This window comes from Daldinia loculata, assembly GCF_022478755.1.
Source record: "Daldinia loculata strain CBS 113971 unplaced genomic scaffold F4817scaffold_3, whole genome shotgun sequence".
Taxonomy (NCBI): domain Eukaryota; kingdom Fungi; phylum Ascomycota; class Sordariomycetes; order Xylariales; family Hypoxylaceae; genus Daldinia; species Daldinia loculata.
Window position 1 is genome coordinate 387,051 of NW_026054857.1, and position 15,627 is coordinate 402,677.

Below are 15,627 nucleotides of genomic sequence, written 5' to 3' on the forward strand. Positions count from 1 at the left end.
AAGAAGTCGAAGTAAGTAATACAAATACCACCCATGTTGAAGAAATGTCGCTAACGATTACGTTTAGATATAAATAGCATAACTAAGAATATACTAAAAACGTCGAGCACCGATATAACCCCTATAGTGATATCAACGGGAATAGATATCGAGACACAACCAAAACCACGCAATGAATCTTAAAGAAGCGGATAGAGCGCCCGATAATAATACCATGGCAAGAAACAATGCCTACATGTACCTTGATATAGAACTAACTATATTAATCCACCGAAGGTATACGACGCGGTCTTAAAACCTATCCATAGAAACGACACAACCAAAGTCTAACCTATATGTTGGGTTCACAAGCAACCAGACCAGCTTTATCTTATATCACCGTGTCGATATACCTTTGAACGGCTTACTTAAAGGAAGAAGTTTACTACCTAAAGTCTTCGAACTCAGGATGTCTGGATAAGCCGGTGACTAAGAAATTGTATATATGTTGTCAACCAGGTGATATGCGGCCTGGATTTACTTGCACTCGGACAGGAGTTTTCTGCTTTCCCGTGTCTAGTCGTCCGTTAGGTTCAGCGATAGTGAAAGTTATTTCTCGTCTGGGTACCTGCACTACGTCGTATTGGCCTATTAAGAGAATTGGGATGCGCGGACCAGGTGGTTCCAAGCAACGGCTAGCTAGATATTAGCTGATAATAAAGTGTTAATAGTAGTTAGAGATATACCACACTTTCTCCTACGTGCTCGCGTTGTAGAGAGTTCGCGATGAGTCGTGAGGAGCTCGGATAGTGACCACAGCCTGTTGGTCGATGTCATGTTGTCAAGGCATTCAGGATAGATCTACGACCGTAATTGATGAAAAAGGCTTCGTAAAAAAGGGTGGTTGATTAAAAGGGCTTGCTACACCGCCCAGGACTAATGCGAAGAATAAAATACAATTCTGTTTACCTGAAGACGTTAAGGGCCCTGATGGCAGTCATGCACCAAAGAACGTAGGTAGATGTTGAAGATTCAATGAGTAGATTGATTGTATTTTATCTATTCCCGACCCTATCCTATTGCAAATATCGGCTCCCCGATTACTATGTAGATAGCATACCCTAAGGGCTAGGATGGTGATAAATATTACTGCTGCTTGCTGTAATACGTAGAACATGGAGGGATGTGTATAAACAAACAGTTCTATCTCGGAGCTGCTAGAAATATGGGTTACTGGGCAATTTGCGCAGATCTGATGCGACATGATATGCCAAAATACCTACCTAAGGTCGTACGCCTACCGAGGCCTGTTTTTATCCGTTTGCGACGTAGGACGCGGCCCCTCAAATTGATCACCGGTGTGATGCAAAATGCATATGCACCCCCGAAAACTCCATCGGGCTTTACCCCGAGATTGACTGCTGGCCGGCTGCGTTGAACAAGTGTGACGAGGGGTAGGTGACCTTAAACCCGAGATCGATAAAAAATCATTAAATGATTTTATGATGGCATCGGTACCAAAGATGCAGATAACCTTCCAAGTTCTTCGACACATTCTGTAAGTTGCAGGTTTGAACCGTCTTGGCACTTGAATCGTTTATCATGTTGTAAAATCCATGGTGTTTAAGATTCTCATAGTGTCCGACGTCTCATCGAGCCACGTTTCTCTTTCTAGGGAACCGTAGTCGGCGAAAGAAGCAGTAAGTCAGGTACCTAAAGTCAGGTAGGCTTTAAGTACAAGGGATTCACCCCTTTGGTGGGGCTTCGGTGGGCCAGTTCTTTCGGTTAGACCAGATCTCTTTTTTCCTTTTTCTTTTTTCTCGACTCAAGTAGGTAGTAGGTATTCTACCTAACTAGTAAAAATGAATACAATCACCACTCCTTTTAAGGGCAGAAAAAAATGTCTTAGGAAGCTCTGATGTTTAATACCCTTGTTTTGAAGGACCCATCTTCGCGGCATTCTTCTAGAAACCGAATTTTGCGCTGAGAGTTTAGGGAAATGGATTGGAGAAAGGGGAGAGCAGGCCCCGATTACGTACCAGCGTGCGTGTCGGAACTAAGTCTAACCAATCACAAAGGATTGTGTTAGTTATCGCCTGACCTGTCCTTCCATTTCAGTCTTCGCAACGATAAGAGAAACTGCAGGTGATTCTGTCTCCGGCGATCGGCAGCGCAACAGACGGTATTCATCTGTAAAGGAAAAGCGGAGTTGGAAGGCCACAATACCCCAAGGTCCTAGAGAGGTTCTGACACCGCTGGTCTCCTCCCGTATCTTTATAAACCAACCCGCGATAATCCTCATTCACCTAGAGCCCTAGAACCCTTTCATTCGAAAGCATCCTAATTCCATACCTAGTATCATTAGATAAAATAGTTTATCCTAGGAAACCCGAACTAAACTGTCGCAATGGATCGCTTCGAGCAACTTGTACAATCCATCAAGGAGGAATTGGGACCATCTTCCGGGTTGACTTCTGACGATGTGAACGTGGACCACTTAACACATATGATGGATCGATACATCTCCAACGAAAAGGAGTGGTCCAAGTATGCATTGGCAGACGCCAATATGGCATATACCAGAAATCTCGTCGACGAGGGGAATGGCAACGCAAACTTGGTAAGTCATAGCGCCCTGCCTCTGGTCGGATTGCCAGATATCCAGAAGATGTTGTACTAACCGAGCCAGCTCGTTCTAGTTTGGACTCCGGGGAAGGGTAGTCCGATCCATGACCACGGTAAGGCTCATTGCCTAATGAAGATTCTCCGCGGAAACCTCACCGAAACTCGATACGACTTTCCTGACGGCGACAATAAGAAACCGATGCAGCTCAAGTCGGAAACAGTGCGTAAGGAGAATGCCGTAGCCTATATGGCGGACGAACTTGGACTGCATCGCATGTCCAACGAGGGTAGCGACTACGCCGTCTCCCTACACCGTAGGCCCCCCTTTCGAGCAGAATACTTCGTGCCACTTGGCTGACGTTGATAGTATACACCCCGCCGAATGTGGCCAAGAACGGCTGCAACATCTTCGACGTTAAGACGGGAAAGATGACGCATATTTCCAAGTGCGGCCACTATTCAGAGCATGGGAAACGAGTGCAGGACTAGAACACTTGTAAGCTATGATGATATTATGAAGCAGGTGTACGGAGTTTTTGGGAAGGCTCTGGCGTCATGGTTTGGTTGTTTTTCCCGACGAAGCAAGATTGGTTTCTCGTCCACTTGACGGAGATTTTGGTTATCCGTAGAAGAATGTTGTCACATAGAACCTGGTTCCATATGAATGTCGATAAAGGGATTTAAGTACCTAGGTACCTCATGTTCCCTAGAGCGAATAATACCTATGTAGAAAGAGTTGATGTATGATAATAAATCAAACTTGCCTTTCTATCAGTTCGAAATTCGAGAGACTAGTTGAGAGTTAAGAGACCAGACGAAGTGAAGTTGAAAAAAGAAGAGAAGTCGTGCTTTTGCGGCTCTTTTCGCAATATCAGCATTATTCTATCATGTTGATTTGGCCTAGCTCGGATTGCACCATCGCCATGTTGTTTCATTCGTCGGGTGTTGATGATGAGACCTTCACTTTGCCGTACCGTTTGTTTACTGTGCTGGGAACTGTGCCGATATCCGTTGTACAACACACACGGCATCCGCAAAGAAGTACAGGGCTTGCATGGTACTTAGGTACCTATGTACGGATTACAACTTGGACCTTTCAATTCGATTTTTATTTTCGATGCACAGAACACTAAGAACTATATTTTTTTAAGAGTCATATTTCGTCAAAGTCCTGTGTACTATGTAATAGGTACGACTAGAACACTATGATGCAGCGAAATGGTGTATCGAACCGAATTTCTTCCTTTTCTACGGATTACGGTAGAAATGGCTAATTTCCATGGAAATCCTTATGTAAGTACAATGTACATGCATATCCGTCCTCTCGTTGGCCAGTTGATCCGGAATAGGTAGGTGAAGCCAAAACAGAACTTTTATGTACATCGAATACCTACACGTAAGCAGACTGTTAAACAACTTGAAGGAAAGAACGCTCAAGGCTTGTCGTTGCTGTTAATGAGATCTTCATGAAACGTGCAACTACCTGATCATATCATATACACTATGCGTCATAGCTGTTGCTGTAAGCTGCAGGGACCCTTCGATAAGCTGTCACGTGAGTACGAGATGTTTAGTCTCGTAAGACTTTAGGGCAGTCGCGTTTGTAGAGTTTACTGTTTGCGCGTCGAAACTACATAATATTATTCTGTAGATGCTAAATTCTTTTCTTATTCTTTGGAAAGAGCAATCAATTGCAAGATACATTGATGTGACCTAGCCGAGACAGGTTAAACCGTATTCGGTCTTCAAATTCGGATTAGATTTGTTTGACAGAACGACTTACAACGTAAATACTGTCGTTATTTTCGGCTAGTTTCAGCCACGATGGCGCCGGCAAAGCGTCGCCCTACTGCGCATCTGGCAGGAGAACCTCCATCCAAATCTGCCCGCCGTAACGATGGAACTTCTGCACAATCCTCAAGTCAAGCTCCTGGTTCACAGAGTTCCCAAACTTCTTATCCTCATCCCTCAGCTCCTCCATCCTCTCTTGGTCACGCCAATCGGCCCCCACCGAGAACACCATGGGTCGTGATTGATGACGACGATGATGATAATGGCGTTCCCGACCCGAGCCAAAACAATGAAGACCCTGTTTCTTCATATGAGCTCTATGGAACTTTAGACAACAAGATCGTAGGCGTTCGATACTACGACGGAGTTGTAAATCCCGGCGAGAAGGTCCTCTGCAACCGCGACCCCAGCAACCCCTGGGACAGCAATGCCATCCGCGTTGATAATGCCATGCGGAATCAAATTGGACACTTACCTGCCACACTTGCTGCAAAGCTTGCGCCGTATATCGACAGAGGCGATATCATCCTAGAAGGTGTTCTCACAGGCGAGAAGGAAACCTTTACCTGTCCTGTCCGTCTAATTTTTTACGGCACTGGCGACCCTACAAGTCGCCTTTTGTTAGAGGAGAAGCTGAAAGAAGATAGACTTTTGAAAGCTACACAGCTCAAAACTACTAGGAAAGAGGCAGAAGCCCAAAGAAATGCCGCCATGCGTCTAAGATGCAACGCATCCACTGTGGGCTTGGGGGCTGAAGATGGAGAGCAGCAACAGTCGCTCCAAGAGTTAGCGGCGGACAGCGAAGCTGTGCAATTCAGAGGTGACCTCAGTTCCGTTGACATGTTTGCAACGGATGAAGACTCTCTTTCCAAACTACCTAAGGCGGCCCAGCCTACAAGCGTCGAGTCAACACTGCTGCCGTATCAACTCCAAGTAAGGCGCCTCAACTTCGTGTTTTATATTTAGCATACTAACAGTTACTACAGGGATTAGCTTGGATGGTAGCTAAAGAGAACCCACAGCTTCCCGCCACGGGATCAAAGGAAGTTGTGCAGTTGTGGAAGCGCCATAGTAGCGGGAAGTTCCTCAATCTGGTGTCCAACCACATTACAAACACGCCACCAAAATTAGTCTCGGGCGGTGTGCTTGCCGACGACATGGGCCTGGGAAAGACTCTCCAGGTCATTAGCTTGATTATGACGAGCGGTTTCGGTGAGGGTCCAACTCTAATTGTTGCACCGGTGAGTGTCATGAGCAACTGGGAGCAGCAGTTCGAACGACACGTAAAGGAGGATCAACGCCCCCGTATCTTTAGGTACCATAAAGCCGGTACATATTCCAAGAACGACCTACTGAACCATGACGTCGTTATCACAACCTATGACAAACTGCGCAACGACCAGACTAGTAAGGGAATATTGCTTTCAGTAGAGTGGCATCGGGTTGTCCTGGATGAGGCCCATGCCATCAGGAATTTTTCGACTTCCAGGGCTAAGGCTGCATTCCAGCTGAAGGCTAAATCTCGTTGGATGTTGACTGGCACACCAATGTAAGTCTATTTTAATACGACTTACCTTCAATTGTTTGGGCAGCGACGCTAACCTGTCCCCTATAGCGTCAATTCACCCAAGGACTTCTTATCGGCTCTGAAGTTCCTAAGAATGACCGGAGGCATTGAAGAGACTACATTCTTCGTAAACTTAATCGATAAACCTCTATCGAATGGCGGAGAAGGTGGGAAGAGCGACAAATTTAAGCTCGCCAAACAGCTATTCCAGTCATTAACTCGAGATCTCTGTCTTCGTCGGAGGAAGGATATGAAGTTTGTTGACTTGAAGCTGCCTCCTAAAACCGAATATATCCATCGCATCAAATTTAGAGATGATGAGAGGGTTAGGTACGATGCATTATTGTAAGTATCAGGATCTATTCTTAGGCCACCTGCATAATTACTAACAATAGGCTATTAGTTCGGAAACTACGGAAGTATTAGAAGCGTATCGGCGTAGAAGGGAAGGTCAAAATAACCGGCAAGGCCCCCAGATACGATTCACGAGTGTCCTAGAGAAACTCCTGCGCCTTAGGCAACTGTAAGTGGCAGTTATACTGTCTTGAACATATTACCCGAGCATATTACTATAATGGGATCACCCCAGTCTGTTCTAACTAACCATTGGGTCATAGGTGTTGCCATTGGACGTTGTGTGGAGGTCGGGTGAAGGATGTCTTGAGACCTCTCGAAAGCAAGAAATTTGTTGATTTCACTCCGGAAAACCTCCAGATTCTGCAGCAGGCTCTTTTAACTGCCAATAATGAGGGCGAAGAATGCCCGATCTGTACAGATGCAATCAGCATCCATGAGCCTGTCATCACAGCGTGCAAGCACCGTTTCGGGAAGCCTTGCATCGCGAGGGCCCTCGAAAGAGATACTAGGTGCCCAATGTGCCGCCAACCGTTGACCTTGGAGGCTACCGTCGGACTCGAACCGGTGAACGTTGAAACCCGATTTGACGGTGACACGCGGAGCTCAAAAACGGAAGCTCTAGAGAAGATCTTAAAAGCAAGGCTCGAGGATCCAGAATCCAAGGTTGTTGTATTCTCGCAATGGACTTCTTTTCTTGAAGTTATCTCAAAGTTACTAGATGAGGTCGGATACAAATACTGCCGCCTTGAAGGGTGGATGACAGCGGCTCGGCGCGACCAATCGATAGAAGCTTTGAATAACGACCCGAGCACGCGTATCCTGCTCGCCAGTCTAGCTGCAAGTGGCGTCGGCTTGAACCTGGTAGCTGCTGATACAGTTATACTTGTAGACTCTTGTAAGTTTATCTCACGGACGCTTTATCAAGTTCATTCTACTAACTGCGAAACAGGGTGGGCACCGGCTATCGAGGATCAAGCTATCGACCGTGTGCATCGGCTCGGCCAAACGCGCGAGACGACGGTCTGGAAGCTAGTCATGGAGGATAGCGTGGAGGAACGTGTTCTCAACATCCAAGCTAGAAAACGGGAGCTAGTCAATCTAGCTTTCCAAGACAAGGCCAGAGAACAAAAGGAAACAGGCCGCCTAGACGATGTTCGACAATTACTTTCGTAGGTGTGCTTTCAGTTTCATCTATGGTAGGATAAGTCAAGTGACTACATGGAACCGTAAATACGGTTGGCAATAGTGGCGGAATGGAAAATAGATGGACGAGTCAAATCTAGAGAATGCGCATTGCTGCGAAGCAGGATTGTTGTTTTGTCATTGTTTTGCTATTGTACTACAGGGGCTTTGGTCTAGCTCAGCTATACGATAGATTCAGATTGGAGCCTACCTAGATCTATAGCTGAATTCACTTCAATTCCCTCACATCATAAAACTTAGAGAGCTACTAGGCTGAGAAACCCGGAGTAAATCTCCGAATGTGAAGTCTTGAATAGTTAACGTTACATACCTAACAAAGGAGGTAGGAAAGTAAATACGATGACATATTAATAGCTTGCTTTTTCGCTAGCTAGCCTACCTAAGTAGGAGGCAGAATGGGCGGTGACTGGTAAGCCAACGTATGTACAGGCAAGTGATGTATGCACGATACCAAGGCAAATACGAGGTCGACTGCATATCACGAACCATAAGGTATACCTGTATCGATTCCATACCAATCCACTTAACAGCAGACGTCTTTACATATGTACAGAACAAGAAAGAAAAACAAGTCTTGCAGCGAAACTCGTAGCAAAGTTGCGAAGCAAGCTGACTCAGACGGATAAATTGGGATTTGCTCTTCCTATTTTCATCGGTCGTACAGATGAGGGGAGAATGTTGTCATGGTACATGTGTCCAATAATAAAGAGACCGCGTGGGTACGGGTAGAGGACGATGGTCGGATGCGAGGCGGCGTGTGTAGGTGGCGCGACGAGCTCTGCTCTGCTAACTTAGAAGCTGTAGATACCCGTGTGTGGAAGGGGAAATACTACATCGTACCTAACTGCGGGGAGCTAGCCATGTCTCTATCCATTGATTGCCTAAAGGGTAAGGGAGAGGTCTAATCCTACCGGGAGAAGCCGGGGGCATGGGTCAGGGTTACATCGACCGGAGTACGGGGTCGAGAGGGGCCCCTTCGAGAACATCGGGTCATCATCCTAGACGCCATGCCATGCCATGCCATGCCATGCTGTGTGTTCTTATGTAGTGTATGTATGAATGTATGTATGTATTTCTGCCCCTCTATACATACGATGTCGCATACATAGGGCTATTTGGGCAGGACTATGTAGGTGGTAAGGCTGACCTGACCTGACCTGACCTGACCTTACCCCTCGTCGAATATAACCCCGATGGTTAAAGCTTAGGTAGGTTGGGTTAGGTACTTACATACATAGTCTCGCAAATTGCAACATCATGTTGCCATCATGCCATGTTTCTATTTGTTTCTTTTCTCAGCTTGGGCCTGGATTTCGATTCGGCTGAGCAGATTTAACAAGAGAAATTAATATGATACTAGCTGCGTTACCCGTTCGCGCAAGCGCTTACGGAGTGCCTAGCTTCAAGAGTGCCTTTTACGCCACATATAAGTCTGGCCTTTCTGATTGGCTAGCCACACCTCAATGCACGTCCGATGAATTTTTTGTAGAATCAATTGACCTACTATAATATTGTATAAAAATTCTAATAATTGGTATCGTTGGATAGAGCTCGTTTTGCATGACCTTTCTATCCTATTTGCATGTGTTTTAGACCTTATGCGATAGAATGGCAAAGGAAAAAGTCGCCAACTGCGGGGCGATTCTAAGGATCTGATTGGCTGGAAAAATTGTGGCAGTACTAATAAAATATAGGAGAGTTGATAACTAACAGGTATGCTATAGGCTATTACTATAGTGTATTACATATGTAGTACTATGCCTCAGGACGATGCTGCCCTGTTATGTATGTAACTGGTCAATCTAAAGACCTAGAATATCTTTCACCACTGGCTGTTTTAAAGCTACGGCATCGACTGCCGAAGGAGCGCCATGTATGTACCTATGTAAGTTGGGCGATATGTACGGTAGATATCTGCGTGACCTCGTGATACCCCCGTACTCGTAACCCGTAACTCGTAATGATCGTGTTGAGAAGAATATCATTACATAACTACAAACTCATTATACATACATACCTTAGGCCGATAACCTACCTAGATGGAGTCTTTACGACCGCAGGATCCATCCCCGCACTACATATGTCAAGATTACATACATACGATAGAGCCCATAGCAATGTCTCTACGGTCGTATGGAAAAGAGAAAAAAAAAAAAAAAAAAAGAAATCAACCTGAATAAGGCGGACAAATAGAATCCGGCTGGGTGCCAAGGTTATGTAAGGGTAAGCCCAATTCATCGTGGCGTCTCGTTACATCTCGTGAGAAGTTTTCCAAGGGCTGTCTATATAAGAGTCGCCTCGTCGACCTCATGAAAAGATCTCATCCTCACCACGATCAACTTATACATACCTACATACATACCTACATAATCTACCTACTACAATATATAGATCTAATAATCTATAATCACTAATTAATCAACCAACCAACCAATCACCATGTACGCCATCACCGCCATCGTCTCCGTCCTAGCTCTCGCCGCAAACCAAGTCCTCGCCTTTCCCACCGAGCTGTTTCCCCGCCAGGGTTACGTCGCGAACTGTACGTGATATCTATTTATTCCTCCGTCTCTAAACCTTGCTTCTACTTTCCATGTTTATAAGACTCGAGTCGGCAACTAATATATCTCTCATCAGGCAACACGACCTACTCCGTTGTATCTGGTGATACTTGCAACGGTATCATCAGCAAGTTCAACAATACCTTCACTCTAGACCAATTGTAAGCCCTTTCGTCCCCCCTATTCCCCCTTCCTCTCCTCCAACCAACCACCCACTAACCGCCCCACCCAGCTACTCCATGAACCCCCAAGTCGCCAAAGACTGCTCAAACCTGTACCCCGGGGAACTAGTCTGCACCGCCCTCGACGAATCCACCGGACCCGTGTGCCCAGCTCCCACACCCGCCGGCATCGTCGCCAACTGCAACGCGTGCTACCACGTCGTCGAGAGCGACAGCTGCTGGACCATCACCCAGGCCGAGAACATCTCCTTGGACAACTTCCGCAAGTGGAACCCTAGCATCGACGCCTCGTGCTCCAACCTCCAGCTCGGCTACAACTACTGCATTGGCGTCAGTGCTTGAAGCTAAGTAACGGAGAGGGCAGAGCATAGCTGTGGCTTCGAGAGGAAGTAGAGTTATGAGTTGCGAGAAAAGAGCTTAGGAATGAGTGAATGGCTTTTACGACAATTTTATGAATACTAGTTTAGTTTAACAGTCTTTAATTTCAATAATTCTTACTTTGGGCCTAATATTATAAGAGCTTCTCTCTCAACTTCGCACAAACCCGTCACATTAGAGACAGTGCAATAATAGTTCCGCTCATTTGGTAATGATATTTGTAGCTATCACCCTAGTTCAGTTGTGATATGAATACTACGCTAGCTATCTGTAAAGACCGTGATGTCAGAACATAGAGTAAAAGGTCCACGCTCGTCTCGCAAGTTGAGTTAAATAGGGGCTGTAACTACGGTTATAACCGTAAACCCAAAGATCTGAAGTAGAATCGTCTCGTAATACATGAGAGTATTACCAAAGGCCAGGCAAGCCCAGGCCTAAGAAAGTAAATGGGGGATTCAGAGTTGGAAAACAATCAAGTCCGTCCCCAAGTATCATCCACACCTTCATGCAGATCCTCTAAATTCTGGCCCAGCGTAGACTGACCGCAACCACGATAACGGGCAGCACGCTAACCAACTCGCCGAGTCCGGCGAACTCGGGCGGGATACGCGCGTTCTCGCCAGCATTTACGAACGCTCCGGCCGCGAGCAAGATCGCGAACACATTGTACACGAAGCTCCAGCCGAAGTTGAAGGCGACGCGGCGCACGGCAGCTCGCGACACGTCTATCATGGCGAGCACGCCACCGAGCGAGGGCCGCATCAGCACGACGTCAGCTGCCGACTGCGCCACATCCGTGCCCGAGTTGACATGCACGCCGATCGTAGCCTGTGCTAGAGCCACGGCGTCGTTTGTCCCGTCTCCCACAAATACGACCACTGGCTGCCCCTTATTGTCTGCCACTTCCTGGTTTCCAAGAAGCTTTTGGATGTACGCTCGCTTGTCAGCTGGGGAGCATCGAGATAGAGCGTTCTCTACGGGAATTCCTAGCGAAGAAGCTACGGCTTGGACAGCGCCGTCGTCATCACCACTTAGCATCGACACGGTTATGTTTCGTTTCTGTAGCTCTGCAATAATTAGTGCTGCATCCTGTCGGATAGTATCGGCCAACCCAAAAACAGCCTGCAGTTCCGACTCGATGGTTATGCAGAAGGCAGTGTAACCTTTTGATAGTACAGCTTGCACGCGGGGGTCAGACCCAGTACCGAGCCAGCGGGAGTTGCCAGCCTGGATGGAAAGTCCGTCGATATAACCTTGTACCCCTTTACCAGGGAGGGACTTAACCTCATCGACCTTGGCAGCAATGACCTCCTGGCTTTTCAGGTGAGTTGTGATGGCGGACGAGACCGGGTGGTTAACGTCTGCCAACAAACCCAAGATCTTCGAGGTAACGGCATGTTGCGCTCCTAGCAGATACTCTTCGCTTACAACAGACAGCTTTCCTTCAGTCAACGTGCCAGTCTTGTCGAAAACGACATGTGAAGCTTTGTAAGCAATTTCTATAGTCTCGCTTGCTTTGAAAACCAGTCCCCTCTCTGCGGCAACACCACACGCGATTACAATGACCATAGGAACTGCTAGGCCAATAGCACATGGGCATGAGACTATAAGCACTGTGATGGCGTATGTTATCGCCTGTGTCACAGCCTCGCTTCCCGACTTTCCTTGGTTGCGAATTCCCACGCCAACCCAAGCAATAAATGTAATTAAAGTCAAGGAAATAACTGCGGGGACAAAGTATGAAGCGATCCGGTCAGCGAGGTCCTGAATCTTGGGTTTTGAGAGCTTGGCATCATCGACCATTGCTGCAATGGTGCTGATGGTATTCTGCCCTGGTAATTTCGTAAGGCGTACAGTAACGGTTCCATTGCCATTCAGTGATCCAGCAAGAATCATCGACCCCGGCTTCTTCTCAATGAGGCGTGATTCACCTGTCAGCATTGATTCATCTACTTCCGTTGTACCAGAGATAATGACACCGTCCGTAGGCGCCTGAGTATGAGGAACGACCTTGAATACGTCGCCATACTGAAGCAGTCTAGTGTCAATGTCGATTTCGGCACCCCCATCTGAAATTAGAATTGCAGTAGAAGCTTGTAAAGATCGAATGGAGATGCTCTCGACGGCTTTCTGACGAGCAAGGGCGCTGACCCACCGCCCTACCATAATCAGGGTGACCAACAAGGTACTCGTTTCAAAGAAGTTACCCGTCGACAACGGTTGACCGCTAACTAGATAGCCGAATGAAACGACCGAAAATATGTATGCCGCAGTGGTACTCAAGACTATCAGCAGATCCATTTCAACTACTTTGGAAAACACTAAACTCTTTAGAGCCTTCGGGTAGAATGGACCTGCGATGAAGATCTGAACAATAGTCGCTAGGGCTAGGGAAACACTGCCATATGTAATCGGACGCTCTTCTAACGGGGCCCATGCTAGTACCAATACAGGTATAGTAAGAAGTGCCGAAGCCAAGGTCGTCCAGCCCATATGTCGAACATGCTTGCTTCCCGCAGCAATTGATGGGTCAGCCTGCGGAGGGGCGAGAGTAACAGGAGTCTGAAATCCTTGATTAATCAAGTCTCGAGCCCCAATGGCCTCTGGCTCGAATGTAATACGAACGGTCCGTTCATCGACGAGATCTACGTTTTCTACCCCTAGAGGCATGGTCTGCTGGATAAATTGTTTGGCACCTCCGACAGGAATAATGTCCAGTGTCGAACCGTGGGTCGCCATTCTCTCGCACTTGAACTCGGTCGTTCTCTCGATATGCTTGACAATATCCTCTGGCGTGGCTAAACTGAAGTCTAGTTGAAATTCAGCCCTGGCCATAACGAGGCTCGTCTTGAGATTCTTCACAGCATCGACTCTGCCCAATGTTTGCTGTAGTTTAGTCTCGCAGCCCGTACATGTCATTCCGGTGATATTGAGAACGATACGCTCGGAACCGGAGAGCCCTTTCTCAAGGTCAGTGGCCACAGCATCTCGGCTCCCGTTCGTACTTAGAGTATGTTCGATAATGATATTTTTATCTCGCTGACAGCAACTTCCTTTAGGACTTGGACTTTTAGAGCAGCAGCTAGATTCTTTAGCAGGTTCAGTTGTGGAAGAATTCTTTGCTCCCTTGCAGCAACCCTTGTTACAAGATGTACCGCCTCGAATTTTCGAGGTTGAGGGTTTACGCACTGGGGACTTCGAACAACAATTTCCTACTGCTTTTGGCTTGCAGGTTGAGGCTTGTTTCTCCTGGGACTTGGGACGAGCGGTTCTCTTAGGCCCGCGCTTCCTTTCCTCCGAGGAAACGTCACGAGCCATACAACATGACTCTTGACCCAGGGCGATGAGCGCTCTGCACAAACACCCGAGGGCCGCAAGTCTGATTTCGTATTTCTCGCGAATTGACTCCTCTTTAGCAGAGGACGGGCTGCGGCTAGAGCTTGAAGCTGCACCATCACCTAAATTTGGGTCAAAATGTATTGCTCAGGAGGATGGTTGGCTACACTGACCTTGCCCCCTTTCGATGGCAGTCTCTCGGATTACGAGTCGGTCGATACATGTTGCTTAGCATCATTAGCCCATTCTTCTTGCTAATCTGACCTGATGCAATTCTAGAAGAACTTACTATCGCAGCATGGCTTCTGCCTGCCTTCACAGCAAGACGGCTCAACCGTGTCGGGCTTCGAACAGCAGGCGTCTTTGCAGGTATCCTGTGGAAGATCGTCTGGTGGTCCACTACAAGTATTATCGACTTCTTCCTCGGCATCGCAGCAGGAATCCTGACAGCATTCATCGGTGACGGCTTTTGCAGGTTTGCAGCAACTGTCCTCGATGCCTTGGTCGGCTTTAGAAGCGCAGCAGCTAGTTGAGCTCGCGGGGGCCGTATCTGCTGCTTTGGGTACACAGCAGTCATCAACCTTTTCCTTGGGCTTGCAACAGGCATCTCGGCAACCATCGAGGGAATTTGGCTTTTCAGGCTTGCAGCAATCGTCGTCGGGCTCAGAAGCACCGTTGGGAGTTTCACAGGCGACGGCGCTGCAGTCCTTGCTCTTTGGAGCCTGCGGCTTACAGCAATCATCCACTTCTTCAGCTTCCACGTTCTTGACGCCACCGCAGCACCCCGAACTACAACCAACGTCCTTCACCTTCGGAGGAGGAGGAAGAGGAGGAGCGCTACAACAACCAGTCGTGCAATCTTTCTTCTTTGGTTCGCTCATTCTGCTCGTCTTCCCATTGACAACTTTAGGTACCTAGGTAATGGAAATATTTGGAAGATATGCTCAATTGACGTTATATGTTGTATGTGCTTTATTGGCGGTGAGACAAGGATGAAACAGAAAGGAAAAAGGAAAACTTATTCTTAAGATAACTAACAGGTAAGATAACTAACAGGTATGTACGGAATACAAACATCCGATTGTCGCTTGCATGCTTCGGTAGTAGCGAGGGGTAGCGGAGCACGGGTGTACCGCCGGCAAGCTCTGACCTTCTTCCTCTTGCCGGAAAGCGGGCAACTTTATTGTTGATTGCTACGGCGGAAAGAGGTATGCATCAGTTTGCTTGGTATAGCACCTACCTGTAGGCTATAGTAGGGAGTTACATGTAGTTTAGGGGTTACTGGCAGCACTATCCTCCGAAATCGGCTGTTTTCAGCTGCCAATTGAATTGGCAACTGCGAACACTTTAGTCACTTATACCATGTCATTTGTTTACAGCTGAGCAGTCAATTCACTTGCTCGACTCGCGAATTTCACACAATGAGATTTAGTTCATGTGAATATGACGTTGATATATGAGCACTGAAATGAGACTCATTTGAAATATTAACTTTAAATGAAAACTAAGTATATGCTTATTCACATGAGCTTAAATCAACTCTTAAATAAATATACTTTCACTCATCGCGAGAAGCCAAGTTTCGCATTTCACACCAAATTTTGTTATCATTGACTTGTAAACATCGTCAACTTTCGCTACAACATGC

The 15,627-nt window shown here is 47.0% G+C and overlaps 4 protein-coding genes across 4 annotated transcripts; 3 read left to right on the plus strand and 1 right to left on the minus strand.

Moving 5' to 3' along the window:
- Window positions 1-2,386: 2,386 nt before the first annotated feature.
- Window positions 2,387-3,093, plus strand: F4817DRAFT_311718 (cysteine dioxygenase type I; the record flags this gene model as incomplete). The annotated part of the gene is made up of 3 exons (XM_049300031.1): window positions 2,387-2,599; window positions 2,669-2,918; window positions 2,972-3,093. 3 exons carry the CDS (start codon window positions 2,387-2,389, stop codon window positions 3,091-3,093), a joined length of 585 nt encoding a protein of 194 aa, XP_049163195.1.
- A 1,335-nt stretch (window positions 3,094-4,428) lies between these two features.
- Window positions 4,429-7,492, plus strand: F4817DRAFT_355981 (SNF2 family N-terminal domain-containing protein; the record flags this gene model as incomplete). The annotated part of the gene is made up of 6 exons (XM_049305726.1): window positions 4,429-5,328; window positions 5,382-5,944; window positions 6,011-6,307; window positions 6,366-6,485; window positions 6,580-7,214; window positions 7,269-7,492. The coding sequence occupies 6 exons, from the start codon at window positions 4,429-4,431 to the stop codon at window positions 7,490-7,492; spliced, it is 2,739 nt and encodes a 912-aa protein (XP_049163196.1).
- A 2,338-nt stretch (window positions 7,493-9,830) lies between these two features.
- Window positions 9,831-10,829, plus strand: F4817DRAFT_131972 (carbohydrate-binding module family 50 protein). The gene is made up of 3 exons (XM_049297763.1): window positions 9,831-10,064; window positions 10,160-10,244; window positions 10,316-10,829. The coding sequence occupies exons 1-3, from the start codon at window positions 9,962-9,964 to the stop codon at window positions 10,605-10,607; spliced, it is 480 nt and encodes a 159-aa protein (XP_049163197.1). The 5' UTR covers window positions 9,831-9,961; the 3' UTR covers window positions 10,608-10,829.
- F4817DRAFT_324620 (heavy metal translocatin) lies at window positions 10,799-15,357 on the minus strand. The gene is made up of 3 exons (XM_049301661.1): window positions 14,269-15,357; window positions 14,153-14,206; window positions 10,799-14,101 (listed from the first exon to the last, which is right to left on the minus strand). Exons 1-3 carry the CDS (start codon window positions 14,858-14,860, stop codon window positions 11,160-11,162), a joined length of 3,588 nt encoding a protein of 1,195 aa, XP_049163198.1. The 5' UTR covers window positions 14,861-15,357; the 3' UTR covers window positions 10,799-11,159.
- Between the last annotated feature and the right edge of the window lie 270 nt (window positions 15,358-15,627).